Genomic DNA, 14,827 nt, shown 5'->3' with positions numbered 1-14,827 from the left:
GACTGCGCCCGGCTCGGAAGACGCTGACCGCACTGCCGGGCGCGGGAGGGAGTCCCCGCGGGAGCAGAGGCCGGACTGAGGCCTTGACCTGCGGTTCCGAGGCACCGCTGGCCAGGGGGCTTTGGTGCGCCGCGCCTGGCACCCACCCGCCTCCCGCCGCCCCGGGGCCTGGCCTCGTCGGGGGCGCGCAGGGCCCGCTTCTCCGGTGGGTGTCTGGGGAGGGAGGGAAAAACGCGGCGGCCGGGGATTCCTCCGGCGGGCCCCTTCCAAGTTTGCCCCAAGTTTGCGCGCGGCCGCCTGGGGGCGGGGGCCGTGCGGAGGGGCGGCGGCGCGGCCGGAGGGTGGGGTCTGGCGCGCGGGGCGGGCGCTGCCGCCTGGCCGGCCGCGGCTGGCCCGGGATCAGGGAGCCGATGTGGAATTTCCTGCCCGGCCCGGCGCCCCTCCTGCCGCCCCCCGCCCGGCCGTGCACTCCGCTTCCGGCCGCTCTCGCAGCGGCCGCACCCGCGCCCGCGCCCGCCCCGCGCCTGCCCCGCGCCGCATGGAGGGCGCAGGGCCCCGGGGGGCCGGGCCGGCGCGGCGCCGGGGAGCCGGGGGGCCGTCGCTGCTGCTGCTGCTGCTCTGGCTGCTGCCCGGCCCCGCGGCGCCCCAGGAGCTGAGCCCGCGCGGCCGCAACGTGTGCCGCGCACCCGGGTAGGAGCCGGCCGGGCTGGGGGAGGGGGCCGGAGGGGACGCCCGGGGCCGGGACAGGGGAGGGGGCGCTGGGGACCACCCTGCGCCGCACGCGCGGGCCCCTCGGGCCGCCCTCCCCGACGCCGGCTCCGCTCCAGGCCGAGCCCGGGCGCCGGGCCACGACGGTGCGTCCGAGGATACCCCGGGCTGGAGAGGAGCAGAGGGCAGCGGGCGCCGGGAGGGCAGACACACGGGGTCCGAGATTTCAGACCCTTGGGCCGGGTTGGGAGGGCCGTAAGAAGACGGGAAGCGCCTTACAAGTCCGTGGCAGGGCATGTGCCAGGGCCCGGGCAGACGAGTGTGGCCGAAGCCGGCAGGGAGGAAGGCTGAGAGGCCAGCGGCGGCCTCCTTCCTGCGACGGGGGAGCCGGGGAGGTCTCGAGGCGAGTGGGAAGCACAGATTGGCGTCTTAGGAAGAGCCGACGTGGGTGGGAAGAGGGTGGTTGCTGAGCGGGGCGTCGAGGAGCCTGCGCTCCGAGTGGGCCAGGAGCGGGAACAGGACAAGGGCGGGCGCCGGCCTCTGGAGGATGCGGACCCTCCCGGGTGGGATGTGGGTGCCCCGAGGAGCCGGCTGGGGAAGCCAATGTGGGTCGGGGTTGGGGGAGGGGGGGTACAGGCCTTGCGCGGGAGGCGGGGAACCGGGGCCCAGGACCGTGCACGGAGGACCGAGAGCGCGGGCCAGAAGCCGGAGGTGGCGCCGGGGTCGGAGGGCCCGGCCGGCCTGTCAGGGGCCACTGCGAGGTCAAGGGCATCTCCGCGCGGGGGCGGGGATCCGGCGTGTGCGGGTGCTCTGGCGCGGGCGGGAGGCGCCAGGCAGGCGGGCGGGCGGGCAGCTGGAGGGGCTGCCACCGGCCACCGGCAGGCAGTCGGGGCGCCCGGGGCCGCAGGGCCCAGGGGGGCCGCGTCCGGGGGCAGGGCGGTCGCCGCAGACAAGGGGCTGTGAGGGGCCGCGCGGGGTTTCCGAGCTCCCATCCCGAGGCGCGCAGACCCCTCCCCGCTGCCAGCCCCGCCTCCTGGGCGGGGGCCGGCCTGGCCCGCCATCTGCTTCACATCGACGCCGCCGCCGCCTCCCGGGCCTCCCGGGCCTCCCCGGCCCCAGGAATGCGGCGGCGGCGGCGGGCGGGGCTGCCTGGAAGGGGGAGGGCGCAATCGTGGCCGGCCTGTGCCTCGCCTCAGCCCTCCTTCCCTATGGGGGTCCCTGCCGGGGACCCGATGGCCGGCTGGCCATGCTCCTCCGCCGCGGACCTCCCCATCGGACGCCTGTTCCAGTAGCTGGGAGCCTGGGCTGGGTTTCAGATCCTGGGGCCTCCGCATCCGAGTGGCCTCGGGCACATCACTTAAGCTCTCCGGGCTGGGCCCTGCTCCTGACAAATGGTGTTGGGGGTGGCACCCACCTCGTGGAGGGGAGGGAGGGGGCATGATCCTGGTTCTGTATGGAGCTGGTTAACAGGAACCACTGCCACTGGGGGCCCCGCCTCCCTCCCCAGGGTCTGGACCATCTCTTCTGTGCGTGACCTTCCCAAGGCAGGGCCTTTCGAAGCTCCGCTAGCTGTTCCCTCTGCCTGGAGGCAGGAGGACCACGGAGGGTAGCAGCTCTGTCAGTAAAACCCCAGAGGCTTTCTGTGTGCGGGCCTGGCAGTGCCGGGTACAGCTGTCGTGTGTGTGTGTGTGTGTGTGTGTGTGTGTGTGTGTGTAGGGGGGAGACTTTCCACAACTCATCTGACATCTGGTAAGGGCTAGGGAGGAGGTATTCAGCGTGGAGACCCAACTGGAGGTGATGAGTGAGAGAGGCTGGGGAGAGAGTCCGGAGCAGAGCCTGGCGGTGTTGGGGGCAGACCCTGCGTGTTGAGGGCCTGTTGGAAGCGCGGAAGGGGCCCAGGTGGCTGGGACGGGGCTGGTGGAGGAGAGACCACCCGAGCTCTGCCCGCTCCCGAGAAGATTGAGGCCCCAGAAACCCCGGGGCAGGAGGGCAGAAGGTGCGAGAGAAGCAGGCAGGATGAGGTGGCCGGAGTGGGGGGGGCAGGGGGCACGTGGCCTGTCCATCCTGGGTCCACTTGGGAAGGTTGAGCTGGGTGTTTCTCTGTGCATCATCTCTGGGAGGGCGTGGAGTCCCAGCCTCTCAGCCTGGAAAGACAGGCCTTACCCTGAGATAGAGTCCACTTGCGATGGGGGCTCGCGGGGAGGAGGCCCCCAAAGCATTGCCATTGTCTCGCCGGGACTCGGGAAGCCTCATGAGGGAGCCAGAGTCGACAGAGCAGGGGGCGCAGTGGGGGGAGTACCCATGGGGGGGGTGGGAGGAGAGCCCGGCTGCCATGGAGTCCCGGGGTGTGGGGGCAGAGGAGAGGGCAGTGCACTTGGGCTGGTTCAAGATCAGGGTCCAGTTGCAGTGACCGTGCTCCGTGGGGGGGCACCGCTTGCTTGCTGGGGGGCCTGGACTGACACGCAGGGTCCTGCCTGAGTGTCGGAGCTGCCCCGTCCCCGGCCCTCTTTCTCCAACTCTCACTTTCATTAGATCTGGGACGACCGGGCTGCCAGCCCATCCCAGCCTTTCCTGCCGCTTATCTCAGGGGGAGAGGCCCCACAGGCTCATCCTCTACATGGGCTCTGTCCCGCCAGCGGGCGGGGTTTTTAGCTCTGCTGGGTGGGGCCTGGGTGCCAGCCGTGCTGGGGGAGCTTCCGGGGGCCTGTTCAACATGGGCTGAAGCGCACACAGCAGCCTTGGGTGAGTTCTTGAGCTGTGCTTAGTCATTCAGTCGTGTCTCCGACTCTTTGCGAGCCCACGGGCTGCAGCCCGCCAGGCTCCTCTGTCCATGGGATTCTCTGGGCAAGAATACTAGAGTGGGTTGCTATGCCCTCCTTCAGGGGATCTTCCGGACTCAGGAATTGAGCTGGTGTCTCCTGCATGGCAGGCAAATTCTTTACCGGCTGAGCTACCAGGAAATTTCCTGGGTGACTTCTTTTTTTTTGGGGGGGGGTGGTAACTATTTTTTTAGTGCCAAAAGCTAGACACATCTCACTCTCTTAATCCTCCTGTCAAGCCTGTGCGGACTCCTTGAACAGACACAGCGGCTGGCGGTCAGATTAAGTTCTGTGCCCAAGGTCACACAGTAGGTGGCAGACCCAGACGTCCAGCGCACCTTCCTGTGCCCCTAAGGCGAGGCTCCCAAGCTGGTCACAGAGCCAGGCAGCCAGGCCATCTGGGACAGAAGGCAGGCAGTATTCCCAGGCCATCCCAGCAGGCCATTCTGGTGGGGTCGCCTGCAGAAGGACCGGCTCCAGAGGCTCTCCATTCAGAGTCCTGGGCTCAGGCTGGCAGAAGAGGCAGGGGGTGACCCAGGGGTTAGTGATCCTTGCAAGCTGGGGACACGGAGGGCATCTTCTGAGGGGCCTGCTAAGGGGGGCTAAGCCTTTCCTTTCCCTGACACCCTACCCACCAGGGCCATCAGGCCCCTCCCACATCCTCCACCAACACATGCCAGTTCTCGGTTCCCATCCTCCCTCCTGTGCTCTGAGGTTGGATGGAGGCCGTGTGCCTTTAGGATCTGAAACTGCAAAGACCTGTAGTCTGAGTGTCTGTTCCTTCTCGACCTCCTTTGCCTGCAGCATGGGCACACCCTCCCTCAACCCTCATGACCCCCGCCAGGGGCCATGGCTTCACTTGGGCAGGGCCGCGGAACCTCTGTGTCTGCCCACCCCATCAGCCCAGGGCTCGGGAGGCTGCACCACCTCAACATGGACACTTAGGAAGTTCTTACCTCCTACTGTACCTTGGAAAAGCCAAATAAAATTGAGGTTTCATCAAACTGCACAGAGAGGACATTCCAGCGTGGCCTTCCTGAAGCCCGAATCTCGCCCTGGTGCTCTGCAGCCCTCTCTTGCACTTTCCTCACCTGGACAGACTCCCTGGGTGTCCCCTGCCCGTCCCCGAGCAAACCCCTTGCCAAGGCCACCTTGCTCAGAGGCTGCCTGTTTTAGCCCCAACAGGGCATCCTGATGTGCTGCCCAGCCGAGCCAGTCCTGGCACTGTCTGGGTCTGAACCCTTGACACCCATCGACTCTGCCCCATCCTGGGGTGCCCTAGCCTGCCTCACTGGAGCTGGTCCTGGAGGCTCAGAGACCTTTGCTCCACCCTTACCTCACCACTGCCCCTCCTCCGATGCTTGGGGTCTCTTCTCAGGCCTAGGGGATGGGGGAAGAGGGCACAGATCAGGAGAGGCAAGACCCCCAGGTAGAGAGAACTGTGAATTTCTTGGAAGTGGTCTGTGCTCTGCCACCTGCCAGGGTTTGCTCTGGATGGCTGAAACTTGTGACTTACTCGAGTCCCCCGAACCTGTAGCAGCGCCTCCGATAACCACCTCCCGAGGGCAGGGTGGGGATTGCTGGTGGGGGGTGGGCCGTTCCCTGCGCGAGGGGCTCAGACTCAGGCGCCAGTCTCTCTGCCTGCAGCTCCCAGGAGCTCACGTGCTGCGCCGGCTGGAGACAGCAGGGGGACGAGTGTGGGATCGGTGAGTGGGTCATCTGGGATCGCGCGCGGGGTGGGGGTGGGCACGGAGAGCAGGAGACAAGTGCGGCGGCTGGACTCGGGACACCCCGGCCCGTCTCGTCCGCAGCTGTGTGCGAAGGCAACTCCACGTGCTCGGAGAACGAGGTGTGCGTGCGACCCGGCGAGTGCCGCTGCCGCCACGGCTACTTCGGGGCCAACTGCGACACCAGTGAGCGCGGATCCCAGCGGGCGCGGGGCGGTGGGGGCAGGGCCCCAGAGGGGGCGGGGGCGGGGCGGGAGGCGGGGCTGCGAGTGGGCGGGGCCAGGTTCGGGGGCGGGGCGCCGAGTGGGAAGCTAGCAGGCTCTCTCGCCAGCGCCTGGGCAGCGCCCCGTCTCCACTCCTCCTGCAGAGTGCCCGCGCCAGTTCTGGGGTCCCGACTGCAAGGAGCTGTGCGTCTGCCACCCGCACGGGCAGTGCGAGGACGTGACGGGCCAGTGTACTTGTCACGCGCGGCGCTGGGGCGCACGCTGCGAGCATGCGTGCCAGTGCCAGCACGGCGCGTGCCACCCGCGGAGCGGCGTGTGTCGCTGCGAGCCCGGCTGGTGGGGCCCGCAGTGCGCCAGCGCGTGCTACTGCAGCGCCACGTCGCGCTGCGACCCGCAGACGGGCGCGTGCCTGTGCCACGCGGGCTGGTGGGGCCGCAGCTGCAACAACCAGTGCGCCTGCAACACGTCGCCGTGCGAGCAGCAGAGCGGCCGCTGCCAGTGCCGGGAGCGCACGTTCGGCGCGCGCTGCGAGCGCTATTGCCAGTGCTTCCGCGGCCGCTGCCACCCGGTGGACGGCACGTGCGCGTGCGAGCCCGGCTACAGGGGCAAGTACTGCCGGGAGCCGTGCCCCGCCGGCTTCTACGGCCTGGGCTGCCGCCGCCGGTAAGCGCGGGCCCCGCCCGGGGAGGGGAGGGAGGGACAGGCCGCCGAGGGGGCGGGGGTGAGGGGCCCGGGCCCCGCCTAGCCTCCCGCCCCTTCCCCAGATGCGGCCAGTGCAAGGGCCAGCAGCCGTGCACCGTGGCCGAGGGCCGCTGCCTGACGTGCGAGCCCGGCTGGAACGGCACCAAGTGTGACCAGCCATGCGCCGCCGGCTTCTACGGCGAGGGCTGCGGCCGCCGGTGCCCGCCGTGTCGCGACGGGCACGCCTGCAACCACGTGACCGGCAAGTGCACGCGCTGCAACGCGGGCTGGATTGGCGACCGGTGAGCGACGCGCGTGCGCCCCAGACACGCAGCCCCCCGCCGCCCTCCGCACTGGCCTCTGTGGGCTTCTGTGTGCCGTTGGCCCAGACACCCCCTCCCCCCTGTTCCGAGGTGTGAGACCAGGTGCAGCAACGGCACGTACGGCGAGGACTGCGCGTTCGTGTGCGCCGACTGCGGGAGCGGCCACTGCGACTTCCAGTCCGGACGATGCCTCTGCAGCCCGGGCGTCCACGGGCCCCAGTGAGTGCTCGGGGGCGAGAGGTCTGGGTCAGCATCCGGCACAGGGCTCCAGCCAGACCCCAGAGGCTGCTCTATTGGTGACCAGGCGGGACCCAGGCTTGGCCCTCAGCCAGCTAGGGAGCGACCAGGGGCTCTTGGGGGGCAGTTTCCTGCCCTGGCGTGGAGCTGGCGTTCGAGCCGCATCTGGCGGCCAGGTCAGCCTGTGGTCAGTGGGCTCCCCTGAGCTGATGATATGAAGCGCGCAGGGACCTCCACGTAGACCCACGGGTCTGGTCCGGCAGCCTATTCCCTGCACATCAAGAGTCAGCCCCGAAGTGGGCACCGAGGCCAGTGATGTTGGCCGGCCCCCCAGACTCCCCGGAGCTGGAGTGCACCCATTCGTTTCCAAAACACTGATCGCCCAGGACGTGCTGGAGGTGGGGGTGGCCGCAGTCCCTAGAGAGTGGAGCCAGGGAGCGCGGGGCCGGCCGGCCGCGGGGTCGAGCGCGGGAGACGTCTCGGAGGGCAGCTCGGCGGCGCCCCCAGACCCCGCCCGCCTCCTTGACCTCGCGCCCCCTCAGCTGTAACCTGACGTGCCCGCCCGGGCTCCACGGCGTGGACTGTGCCCAGGCCTGCAGCTGCCACGAGGACTCGTGCGACCCGGTCACCGGTGCCTGCCGCCTGGGTGAGTGGGTAGGGGCCGCCGGGTGCGGGCGCGGGGGTCGCTGGCCCCCGCTCTGATCGGGCGCTCCCCACAGAGACCAACCAGCGCAAGGGCGTGATGGGCGCGGGGGCGCTGCTCGCCCTGCTCCTCGGCCTGCTACTCTCGCTGCTCGGCTGCTGCTGCGCCTGCCGCGGCAAGGACCCAGCGCGCGGGTGAGGCTTCGCCGCCCGGCCCCAGCCCGGCGCACGGCGCGCGGTCGTCCTTCCCGGTCCCGCCCCGCCCCCGGGTGGCACCGCCCCCGTTAGTTCAGGCCCCGCCCCGAGGGGCCCAGTACACTGTAGGCCCCGGCCCCTGTTAGCTCAGGCCTCGCTCGCCGCCCCGCCCCGCCCCGCCCGGTGGCCCCGCCCCTTTGCTCAGGCCCCGCCCCGAGGGGCCCAGTACACTGTAGGCCCCGGCCACTGTTAGCTCAGGCCCCGCTCGCCATCCCGCCCCGCCCGGTGGCCCCGCCCCGCCCGGTGGCCCCGCCCCTTTGCTCAGGCCCCGCCCCGAGGGGCCCCGTACACGGTAGGCCCCGGCCACTGTTAGCTCAGGCCCCGCTCGCCATCCCGCCCCGCCCGGTGGCCCCGCCCCTTTGCTCAGGCCCCGCCCCGAGGGGCCGCGTCCCCTGTAGGCACCGCCCGGCCGCCCGTGGGTGCGCGCCGGCTGACTCGCCCCGCCCCTCCGGCCAAGGCAAGGCCCAGTCCCCTTCGCTCAGGCCCCGACCCCGCAGGGAGCTCTCACTGGGGAGGAAGAAGGCGCCACAGCGCTTGTGCGGACGCTTCAGTCGTATCAGCATGAAGCTTCCCCGGATCCCGCTCCGCAGGCAGAAGCTGCCCAAGGTCGTAGGTAAGGATGACCGGGGAACACCTCGGACGCAGGCGGCTGCCGGGAAGTGGCCGTGACCGGGTCAGTATAGGGTCGGCGGGGCCTTGATTGTCCATGGGAGGGTCGAGGAGGGGTGCGCCCAGGGCGAGGAAAGAGGGCTCGCGGATACGGGGAGCCCGGGAGGAAGGCGGGGGGGTGGCCTGGACGTCCCGTCGCCCCGCAGTCTGCAGGAGTGAACGCACCGTCTGTCCTGGTGCGGAGCCGCAGGGGGACGCGGGACCTGTGCGTGGGAATGCGCTGCCGCAAGAAGCCCCCGGCCCCGGCCCAGATGTGTGGCAGTACCCAGGGTCTTCCCTGGAAAGGGGGCAGGCTGACCCCTGGGCCCCACCGCGATGTCAGGACGGGTCAGCTGCGGGTTGCAGGGCGTGCCGTTTTCTCTCCTCTCTCTGCACTGGTTCACGCCGGGGTGCACACTGTGTCTTTCCCGCTCGTTTCCAAAGATGAAGGGCACCAGGTGATGAAGTCTCCTGGGAGGTAAAGGTGGAGACAGCTGAGAAAAGCCGCGCTGGGCCCACTCAGCTTGGTGGGGTCTGTGGACGCGGGTGTAGGGGCTGGAGCTCGCCTCCTGTTTGTGCGAGGGGGACAGGCGGGCAGGCTCTTCGATTCCCTGTTGGCAGGGCCTACATCTGTCGAGGCTGAGGCCGTGCCTGGGGATGGCAGCCTGCTGAAGTGGGCTGAGCCAAAAGGTGGCCTCCCCACTGCGCGTTTGCTCTCAGAAACTGCTCGGGGCAGGGTCTGAAGCATGGCCTGGAGGGCCTGATGCCGTCTCCCAGCTAGATGCTCCCTGTTTTCACAACTTTCGGCCTGACCTCGGTCAGCTCCCTGGCTGCTGGGAGAGGCCTGTCCTACTCAGAGTCTTGGGGTACAGCTCGTTGGGTCCCTACCTCACTGTGGCAGGAGGGCTGGTGAGGGTCCTGGCTGGGCAAGGCAGGGCCCCTGGCAGCTGTGCCCCCTCCTCCCCAGTGGCCCATCACGACCTGGATAACACACTCAACTGCAGTTTCCTGGAGCCGCCCTCGGGGCTCGAGCAGCCCTCACCATCGTGGTCCTCCCGGGCCTCCTTCTCCTCCTTCGATACCACGGATGAAGGGCCCGTGTACTGCGTACCCCACGAGGGTGAGTTGGCCTCCGCTTGGGGCGAGGACCCCTCTCGCTCTGACCCAGTGAAGGATTCTCGCTAAAAAGACCTCTGTGCTCAGAGGGACAGGCAGGAAGGGCTGGTGATGCTGTCAGCTGGCGGGGTGGGCACACAGCTGAGGTTGCAGGTCAGGCTTCTGTGCTGCCCAGCACCAGACTGGGCTGGGGGTCGGGGGAGGTAGCCACAGCCAGGTTCACATCTGGGGAGACCAGGCAGACAGAAGTTTCTGGGCTGGGGGAGGGGCTGGCAAGAGGAGACAGGAAAGGGAGTCTTTGAGGTCTGGAGGCACACTTTCGCGGGAAGCCTTGGCTCACAAACGTCAGGAAGCAACCTCACTCGCTGGACTTCTGGCCCCTCTCCTCCTGCTACCATCCCCGTGAATGATCCTGGGCAGGTGACCAGGTGACCCTGAGCCCTGGAAGGCCTTGCTCTTAAAGAAGGATAAGGAATCGAGGGTCAGATATGGCGATGGTGGCGGTGGGGGAGGGGTGTGGGGGGCCGAGGTGGGGCTGTGGCCCAGGAAGGAGCCCCTCGTCCTGCCTGGGGGCTCCAAGTCAGCGGTCAGCGCGGGGAGCGAGCCAGGCCCGTTTGGATGCCAGGACACTTGAGCACCAGTCAGGGTGGGAAGAGGACAGGAAGGGGTGCCAGCAGGGCTTGTGCCTGTAGGCTGGAGGGCCGAGCTCTTCCCGCGGGCGGTGACCGTCCCGCTCTTCCCTGGTCAGAGGCGGCCGCCGAGAGCCGGGATTCGGAGGTCCCCGCCGCAGCGCCAGTGACCACGCCCGCGGAGGAGGCGGCACCCCTCCCCGCGTCCTCCGACAGCGAGCGGTCGGCATGCAGCGGTGACGGGCCCGGAGGGGCGCTGTATGCGCTCGTGGCCCGGCGCGAGGCCCGGCCGGCCCGGGTCCAAGACGAGGCCCGAGGTCTGTCGCTTTCGCCATCGCCCGAGCGCAGGAAGCCGCCACCACCCGACCCCGCCACCAAACCCAAGGTGTCCTGGATCCATGGCAAGCACGGTGCCGGGGCCGCCGCGGCAGCCCGTGCGCCCTCGCCTCCACCCGCGGGCCCCGGGGCCGCTCCCAGCCCCAGCAAGAGGAAACGGACGCCCAGCGACTCGTCGGCGCGGCCCCCCGGGCTGGCGGAGGAGGGGCCGGCCGTCGCGGCACCCTCCCCGCCTCGGGCTCGGGCTCGGGGCCGCGGCCCGGGCCTCCCAGAGCCTACAGACGCTGGCGGGCCCCCGCGCAGCGCTCCCGAGGCCGCCTCCATGCTGGCCGCCGAGCTGCGCGACAAGACTCGCAGCCTGGGCCGTGCCGAGGGGCCCCCGGGCATGCAGAGCCCCCGAGAGAAGCCGGCGCCTCCGCAGAAGGCCAAGCGCTCCATGCCTCCCTCCTCGCCAGCCCGTTCGCCCCCCGCGCCCGAGGCCCCGGGGCCCGAAAAGGCGGCAGCCGGCACGCCCGGATCCGACACCCCTCGAAAGAAAACCCCCATTCAGAAGCCGCCCCGCAAGAAGAGCCGGGAGCTGGCGGGCGAGCCGGGCCGGGCAGGCGCGCCCACGCTGTAGTAAGGGCGGCCCGCGGGCCTGCAACTTCCCCGCTTAGCAGCACTGCTTGGCGCCCCGCGCCCTGCGCACCCTCCTCTGCCACAGGAGCTGCCGGGCAGGACGCTGCGTCTCGCTGGTTCGGGCCCCGCGGCCCTCCTGGACGGGCCATGCTTGCTGCGGCAGGAAGCCCCATACCGGTGGCTGAGGCCTGACAGGCGCTTCGCTGACCCCTCCCTTCCCACAGCCTCCCTGGGGAGGGCTCCCGTCTGCCTGCTGGGCTCTCCAAGGCCAGGGGCAGGAGGGCTCTGTCTAGAGAACACCTCCCACTGGCCCAGAGTGCCTCGTCTGGGCCACCTTCTCACTGGCTGGGGCCAGAAGCACTTCCACCGGGATGCCTCTCCGGTCAGGGCCTGGCGCCTCTGGCTGGAGGCTCCCTCCACGCGACCCTGGCCAGAGGCTCTTTCCACTGGCCGAGCCCCAGGGCCTCTGGTTGACAGGAGCCTGGGGAGGAGGGCTGGTCTCTGCTCCTCAGGGGGCTTGGCTGTCCCCCAACCAGTCCTCCCCAGCCTCCCCAGCCCCCTCTGCTGTCGAGCTGGTTTTGATGGCCTCCCAGCACCCCACATGCCTGGGAATCCGAGGGGCAACTCCAGTGGCCTGAGGAGATGTATTTATAGGCCCCCGGCAGGGCTGCTCCCACCCCCCCACCCCTGGGGGGCCCCAGGATGGGCTCCTCTCGGCAGGGGCTTGGCCAAAGCTTTCTGAATAAAGTGCCTCCCCCCCCACCACCATGGTCTGCCCGCTTCCTCTCTGCTGGGCCTCTGACAAGGACGTCACCCCAAGAAACCTGGCACCCCTTGACCCAAGTGGCGTCTGGGAGCCCAGGTGTGGTCCCCCAAGACCACGTGGGAAGTGGGTCCTGTCTGTCTGCCCAGCCTTCAGCTTTTTATCCAATGTGTTGGGCATCCATTCAATCCACCCCCCCCCCCCTCCACTGGCAGCTGGTGACGCTGGGCGGGCGGGCAGGAACAGATAGGGTGGTTACGAGGAAGGAGCCCATGCGCGGCGACTCCTGCCCTGCGCCTTCCCCACCGGCCACCGCTGTGACACTCGGGGCCCCAAGCTCTTTGGTGTGTCTGGGGAGGGCCAGAGGCTGGGGTCAGGGGGCAGCAGGCCAGGGGCACAGCCTCTAGCTGGGCCACGTCTGGCACAAACAAGACCGTCTGGCCGTTCACAGAGCCCTGCTGTCCGTCTCAATGGGCTCCCTGTCCTCAGCCGGAAACGCTCAGCCACCCACCCTGCTGGCTGGGGAGCTGGGGGAGGGGGGAGCATGCCTGGCCCCGAGCCCCTGCTGGCCCCTCTCTGGCCTGGCCTTCTTTCTGCATCCCTTATTCTGTGTCTTCAGGGCTTGTGGCCCTCAGGAGGGCCTCACAAGTGACCTTCCCGAGCTCCATAACCTCACCTCTCTATGGTGTGCACTGTCCCCGCCCACGTGGGCTCCTCCATCGCCCGCCTCTGCCTGGCGGGCCTCTTCCTCACCCCCCCAAAGCCCGCTGCCAGCTCTTTCCATCAGGAGATTCAGCCAAGATGCTCCCATCACCTCCCCACGCCCTCCCTGTGGACCCTGGAACGACTGGAGTGTGACCAGTGCTGGCGGCTCAGGGGTCTCACCTCGTGAGTTTCCGGTCCCCTGGCCAGATGCCACCTGGAGGTCCATGTCGGTGACCCATGTAGGGGCCGAGCCAGCTGAGCGGAGACGCCTCATGGCACGGGTGGACATCTGGCGTGGCTCCCGTGGCCGTGGTCCCGGCCTCTGGCCTGGTCGGGCTGCACGTGGAAGGCGGGCTCCCGCTCCCTGGGCACGCGGCTTCCCTAGAGCCAGCCGGGCACCCTCCCAGCCGTGGCCCTGCGCCTGGCCACAGCCTCATCCCTTCCTTCCAGCCAGGCCGTGCTGGCTGCTGGGCGGAGAACACAGCCTTAACGTCGGCCAGGAGGGGCAGAGGCCTGGCGAGGGCAGGGCACGGACCGAGGGCGTGGAGGGCGGGCAGTGGCTGGGCACCCCCACTCGCCGTGCCCACGCTGTTGCTCCCCGACCCCCCACCCCTGCTCCAGTGGGCAAACCACTCCCCGGCCTGGATCAGCACGGTTTGGGGCAACCGGAGGGCTCGGGCCCCATATCTCACGTCCAGCAGGCCTCCCCCGGGGCCCCTCCGTCCCCTGCCCTGGAGCCTCCGCACATCGGAGACCCTGAACTTCAGGAGCCCCTCTGTGTCAGCGCCCCACGGAGCAGGGGCCCCTCTGGCACTTCCTGCAGCAGCCCTGCCACCGGCACCCTGGAGGCCAGACGCTGTGGCCTGGGGCACCCAGCCCAGGAAGCCCCCCCCGCCGGACGGTCTAGGTAGCAGCCTGGTGAGGGAGCTGCCGAACCCCACCCCGGCCCGACACCCATCCCCCCCCACGGCCCTGCAGCAGCGCCAGCTCCCAGGGCAGGCGCCACAAAAGGGAACCGCGGCTGCTGGAACCTCCGTTGCCATGGGGACGGGGACCACAGGACTCACATCTGGTAGCGATTGAGGAGGAAAAATTATGAGTCGTGGAAAATGCAAATATTTTTTGTAGCACAGAGCACAAAGGAGCGGGAGGAATGTGGGACTGGCGGAGGCCTGAGCCGGAGCACACGCCACACAGAGGCCGAGCTGCATGCACAGACGCTGCACACACACGTGCACAGAGACACGCGCTGAAACGACCTGAAACTACAGCCGGGCCAGCCGAGCGACCGGGAGATGCCACCGGTGCCCCCACCCCCGCCCCGGGGCGGGGACAGGCAGCCCTGCCAACACAGACACAGAGACTGAGGCCGAAGCCCTGTCACACCGCACACGCACACCAGGAGAACCGGGGGAAACACGGGGGAGACGCACACACTGAAGCGAACACGCGTGTACGAGGAAGCACGCGCTCTCAGCAAAACTCACCTGGAACAGAGAAGGCTCAGCAACACACACGGTACCAGCAGTGGGACACGGAGACGGTACGGACGTGCGGCCCAGCACAGCCCCCAGCTCAGAGACCTGGGAGAGACACAGACCCTGCAACACGCGCGTGCACACACACACACACACACACCCTGCAGGCTCCCAGGATGACCCACAGCGCTCAGGCCACTACACACCAGGAGGCGGACACCGGACGCTGCTGCTGACTTTATCTGTGCTGGAGGTCACACCCCACTGTGAGCCCAGAGCCCGATCCTGAAAGGCCAATTTGTCCTGGCCCGTGCCAGACTCCCTCATCCGTTCTCACAACTCCCTCGATCACCCGGCTCTAGAAGACCCTAGCTGCTACCTTTCCTGGTCAACATCTCTTGTTAGCAAATGTTGCTGCTGCCGCCATCGCAGGAATAAAACCATCCGCTGACTGTCTGGTACATCTCTCCGTGCGGTCCTGCAGCCCCGACTCTTGTCTTTGGGTCCTGGTCACCCCTCCAGGTAGCGCCCGGGAGCTAACCCTAGCCCCAGGGAGCCCCCGGGGCCTGCGCGCCAGGGCCTCGTCTGTTGGGAGCACAGGAAGAATTTGCTCTTTTTTGAGGACTCGATTTCCGGTGTCTGCTTCTTTTGGTTTCAGGGTCTGACGATTTTGTCTATTTGTCTGTGTGTCTGTTTTGAGCTTAAATCAATCAAGTTAGTAGCTGCTGGGAAAATGGTTTGCGGTGGCCACAGATGGAAAGAGCCATGTGGAGGCCAAGGTTTCCGTAAGGTTGCAGAGAGGCTGTGACAAGGCCAGGGGCACCCTCGGCACACCCAGCAGTCAGTCCCTTTGGGGAGGCTCACGGTATGCAGGGCCCCCCAAGAGGGCAGTGAAGCTGGGGGTGGCGTTAGGAGAGC

At 68.7% G+C, this 14,827-nt stretch overlaps 1 protein-coding gene across 1 annotated transcript; it reads left to right on the top strand.

The window, feature by feature from the left end:
- Positions 1-457: 457 nt before the first annotated feature.
- SCARF2 (scavenger receptor class F member 2) lies at positions 458-14,529 on the top strand. Its single transcript, XM_065903950.1, has 11 exons — positions 458-690; positions 5,175-5,233; positions 5,339-5,440; positions 5,622-6,141; positions 6,243-6,461; positions 6,573-6,701; positions 7,262-7,365; positions 7,439-7,556; positions 8,114-8,229; positions 9,232-9,384; positions 10,129-14,529. Exons 1-11 carry the CDS (start codon positions 539-541, stop codon positions 10,962-10,964), a joined length of 2,508 nt encoding a protein of 835 aa, XP_065760022.1. The 5' UTR covers positions 458-538; the 3' UTR covers positions 10,965-14,529.
- The last annotated feature ends 298 nt before the right edge of the window (positions 14,530-14,827 follow it).

Source organism: Muntiacus reevesi, chromosome 13 (assembly GCF_963930625.1).
Source record: "Muntiacus reevesi chromosome 13, mMunRee1.1, whole genome shotgun sequence".
Lineage (NCBI taxonomy): Eukaryota > Metazoa > Chordata > Mammalia > Artiodactyla > Cervidae > Muntiacus > Muntiacus reevesi.
The sequence above is the reverse complement of the archived record's forward strand: the minus strand, read 5'-3'. Positions and strand labels throughout refer to the sequence as shown.

Bases quoted from the DNA above. Each gene is read 5' to 3' on its own strand.
- SCARF2 (XM_065903950.1), top strand. From the start codon at position 539: ATGGAGGGCGCAGGGCCCCGGGGGGCCGGGCCGGCGCGGCGCCGGGGA. The intron at 5,441-5,621 runs GTGAGCGCGGAT...CTCCTCCTGCAG, and splicing joins CGGGGCCAACTGCGACACCA to AGTGCCCGCGCCAGTTCTGG. The intron at 7,366-7,438 runs GTGAGTGGGTAG...CGCTCCCCACAG, and splicing joins CACCGGTGCCTGCCGCCTGG to AGACCAACCAGCGCAAGGGC.